The sequence below is a fragment of the Arachis duranensis genome, chromosome 3, assembly GCF_000817695.3.
Source record: "Arachis duranensis cultivar V14167 chromosome 3, aradu.V14167.gnm2.J7QH, whole genome shotgun sequence".
NCBI classification, from domain to species: domain Eukaryota; kingdom Viridiplantae; phylum Streptophyta; class Magnoliopsida; order Fabales; family Fabaceae; genus Arachis; species Arachis duranensis.
The window spans coordinates 23,401,515-23,406,415 of record NC_029774.3 but is presented as its reverse complement, the minus strand read 5'-3'; the positions used below and the strand labels follow the sequence as shown (position 1 = coordinate 23,406,415).

The 4,901-nt window shown below is 22.8% G+C and overlaps 1 protein-coding gene across 1 annotated transcript; it reads right to left on the bottom strand.

Moving 5' to 3' along the window:
- Positions 1 to 1,875: 1,875 nt before the first annotated feature.
- LOC107478187 (LOB domain-containing protein 2) lies at positions 1,876 to 2,586 on the bottom strand. Its single transcript, XM_021137891.2, has one exon. The coding sequence runs from the start codon at positions 2,584 to 2,586 to the stop codon at positions 1,876 to 1,878; it is 711 nt and encodes a 236-aa protein (XP_020993550.2).
- Between the last annotated feature and the right edge of the window lie 2,315 nt (positions 2,587 to 4,901).

The window sequence follows — 4,901 nt, the reverse complement described above, 5'->3', positions numbered from 1 at the left end:
AACTTGGATTTAGAGATAAAATTAAATGAATTTTTTTTGTTTAATATTTATAGATGCAATAGTTGCCAAACTAAACTCTATATATCTATATATATATAAAAAGAATTTTCATCCTCTAAATTTTAAATTTTTATTTTAGAGGATAAAGTGTAATTTTTAATTATTGAATATTTTTTTTAATTTTTTTATCCTACTTATGAAATAAATAGTAAAAGATCATATTTTACCTTCTAAAATAAAATTCAAAATTTAGAGAATCCAAATTTATATAAAAAAAAAAACTACTTATGTATTGGGTTGGATCAACTTATCTCAAAATCCTAGCCATCTAAAATGATTGAAATTTAAAATAATTGATAATTGAATTTTCTATACTTGTAAAAAGATTCCTTTAATAATTATCAACAACAAAAAATTTATAAAGTTATAATAACAAAAAATAAAATTTTAATATCTTGTAAAATTAATCAGTCAAGCTACATATTTTCAAAACATAAAACTAAAGTTACTGGTTGAATTAAATTCCAATTATTGTTGAAGAGAGGCAACTGCCAGAATGGATAACAATGGATTTATCAGAAATTCCTACCATGTTTGAAAATCAACTTATTTAAAACTTAGCATTTTCAATAGTAGCATCAATAAGTAAATGATGACTTGCCTACTTTTGTGATTAATGGAAAATAATATAGTAACTTAGCAAGAAAATGCGAATAGTATAAGAAATTATTTTATTTGACGACAATATTTTTCAATTTTTATGTAAATACAAACTTAAAATATTATAATTAAGTATAAAAAAGGATCAATGCAGAAAAATATTTATTATTAGAAAATATAAGAAATTATTTTATTTGGCAACAATATTTTCAATTCTTATGTAGATTGAAATTTAAGATACTATATATAAATGCCAAATTAAAAAAAAAGGATAAATTTAAACTTTTTAATTATTAATTAAATAATGGGGAGAGAGCTATTAAATATATAAAAGATAGAAATAATTGTAAACATCATTTCTGCATGTCATAGCCCATCAAGGTTCATTGGTTTGTACAAGAAAACCTGTAATAAGAAAAGAATCTAAATCCTTTATTGCCATTACATATCTGCCATCGATCACATAGGCCATCCTCCATGTTCTTGTTTTTCAACGATTGAATTGATTACCTATAATGTAATATTTGGATAGGAAAATAGTTATTTTTTTTTCTATGATTTATAAAACACGAATAAATACTAAATTATTCTAAGTCACATGATAATAATATTAGAGATATAATTATTTAATTTATGTGTTTTTCTATCGATTCAAGTTCTTATATATAAAAAATAATTTTATAATATATTATTAGAATTTTTATGACAAAAACAATTTAGAATTTAATCTTTATTGAACCCCAAAAGTTTAAGTTAATAAAAAGAATACATAAATAATTGTATCTCTCAGAAATAATATAGGATAAGTATTAGTACATTATCTTTAAAAAAAGTTAAGTTTTGTTTTTTTATATCCGATTTTAATTGATTCTTTTTTTAAATAATGTTTTTTACTTATCAAATCTAACTTTAACTCCAAATACTTATTATTATCCATTTCTCGTCATTTTTAACAAAATTATCACTGATATTAGATATTTTATATCATTTTTGAAATTTTTTTAGTAAAATTTTGGATATTCATCTTGTACGTAGTTTTGGATGTTTATTTAAATTTAATAAAAATTAAAATTAAATTTTAAATAAATTGTTGATATTGACTATTAAATTATTAATTTCTATTGAATATTTTAATTAAAAATTACATAAATAAAAGCTATTGTACTTTACATATACTAGAGTTTATATGATAATTAAAAATCAAGGAATTAATCATCAAGACTTACCTGTAATATAGTATGTTTGAGAGTGCTGCTGAAAGGGGATGACTACCTCCTGCCTCATCATATTATCCAAATCATGCAAATAATTTGAACAATATGCATTATAAATAGTAGTAGAAGAGTCCATAATCTCATTCTTGTTCTCATCATGATGAACATGATGATATTCCAATGAGTTGTTATTACCATTATTGTTATTATTAGTATTATTACTATCAACTTCTTCACCTTTGTGTTTCCCTTTATTCCCATTATTAGTATTATTATTATTATTATTGCATATAATCAAATCTTGTACGGATTTTAGTCCTTGATGATGAGATGATGGTAACGGCATTTGCAATAGTTGATGATGATGATTATTATTAGTATTAGTATTAGTATTAGTATTTTGGCCCCTAAATATCTTAAGTTCATTGAACACTTTCTTATACTCATTGTAAACTTTTGTGTACTCTCCATAAGGACCATGAATAGGGTCTCTTTGCCTACAACATGCTTCCCAAATTAATGAGTCAACAACTCTTCTTCGGTCTTCTTCCTTTGCACTCTTCACTAACTTAGTTATGTTGCTAACACCAAAAACTTTGTGCACTGCATAGAACTCACGGCTTCTATTTGCTGGAAAATAAGGGGCTAATACGCAATTATTCTCACTGCATTTCTTCCTTTGATGTTTGCATGCCGCACATGCTGGATGCATTCCGTTGTTATTTCTTTGCATCCTTCATCATAATAATAATTAAGCCCATTTTAATTAATTAACTCAATAGATATTTAATATAACATTAAAAGGAACTCTTAATTGAATTTAAAAGTAGTAGTATTCTAAATAAATTAAATTCAAAAGGTCATCCACGGTATAGGAATGCATATTTGATTTTAATGGAAATTAAGTTTAATAATATATGGTGGGGTGCTATAAAAATATTTAATTATTTTATTAAAAAATATGTAAAAAAATTGTATAAAGAGTAATGATTAGAAAATTTTAATTCATTTTTCTAATATTTAAATGAGTAAAAATTAAAATAAATATTATTATTTTAAAATATTAAAAGTTAATAAAAAATTCAAATTTTTTTATCTAAAAATTATAAATATATCAAAACATTTTTTTTTACGAATAATGATTAAACGTTTTAATTAAATTCATTATCTTAATTATTTTCTTAATATTTACTTTGATTATTGATGAGCCCTAGTCAAATGTTTCTACCAAAACAAAACAAAATGAAATGGGAGAGAGAGAAGGAGAGAGAGTAGGATATAATTTTGAGAAAAAATACAATTGGGAAATATATGTAACACTCTTATTTAGCTTTATCATTATTTTATAATTAATTAAGAAGAAGAGATAAAGGAAAACGAGTAATGTTGTATTACATCTAGATATGTCCATAATATGTAGTATTAATGAATTTACAAAATAATAAAGGAGTTGTGTTATTTTCACACCATGACATCAATCGTCGTGGTTTCCTGAATTTCTTTTCATAGCATATATGCACCCTTGTGAAATATCACATAAATATATCATAATTCCATAAGTTAATCCCTATAAAATTTCTCTATCCTTTAATTTTATAAGATCAAAAACGCTAATATATAACTTAAAATTAGAAGGGAAGTCAAGATACAAACCTTCGGTAATTGTTATGCATGGTCTTCAGGCAAATGAAAAGCAATATATGTATAAATATATACCTAGTTCTTTATAGAAATAACTATTTGTGTTGGAAGGGCATAGAAAGAAGATCAAGGTTATTCATGTTTCTTGGAAGTGATAAATTATTTAAATAGCACACATAGGAAGAATGAGATTTCTCAATTTATAGAGGAAAGTTAAATCCACTTTCTTCGGAGATATCCATGCAGTTTTGCATTCAGAACATAGCAACAATATATCAACTACTATACCCATAAAACATGGAACAACCAATAATCAGCACTACTTGGTTTGTCTTCATTTCCTCTTGGTTTATTTCTTTATTTATTTTTCTCTTTCTATCTTTTTCTCCTTTTAAAAAGTTTGTCTTGATTATATATATAAATATATAAATTAAAAGCTATTTTTGTATATATTTATTATAATTATTAAAAAAATTATGATCTCACACAGGTTAGTTTTTCTATTTTATTTTTTTTATTTTTTGAAATAGACCCATTATTAGTATAAGAGTATAAGTTGTTGACTTAATAATATACTTCTAGAATTGTAGTGGTTGAATATTATTTTATTATGATAAAAGTCATGCAGTTAATCATCTTGCTTAGCATGCATGTTCTTGACATGAGATAGACCAATAAATAACTTAATTAAGTTATTATGCATATTTAGATTGGATAGAGTAGACTGTGATGGTTATGCATTTTTTATTGAGTTTAATTTTATTACATTAAGTGCAAAAAATTTTACAAATTTTTTAGTTAAATTTAGTCGAACAATTTAATTTTTAATAAATTTTTATTATTAAATTAGTCTCCTAATCTTTTAATATTGATGTATAAATCAATATGTATGTCTAATTTTTTTTTTTTTTACTTTTTGTTAAAAAAATTAGACAAAACAATCTCTCATCATTATTTAATAAAGACGTGAAAGTTTTTTAAAATTTTAAAATTCTTATATTAATCCTTTCATGGCAAAGACAAACAATTTGATGTTAGAATTGATTTGCAACAAGTTTGATACTAATTTGGTAATTAAGATTTGTTAGGAAGTAATGTGTGTGACTTGAGAATTAATTTGGAATATTACTCATCATATTTGTTATCTAGTTAATGAAAAAATAATTATTTTTAAGAATTTGTTTGGTTGTCATTTTTATTTTATCTTTTTATTATCAGTATTTTTTTAAGATTTTATGAATAAAAAAATAGTAAAAAATTTTATTTTTATTTTTTTTTCACAAAATTTTAAGCACAAAACTTTCTAAAAATAATAACAGAAAAAATACAAACAAAATATACAACAAGTTTTTTTTTCTTTTTTCGTATTTTATGTTCTTACTTTTT

Coding starts and splice junctions, on each gene's coding strand:
- LOC107478187 (XM_021137891.2), bottom strand. CDS start 2,586: ATGCATCCAGCATGTGCGGCATGCAAACATCAAAGGAAGAAATGCAGT.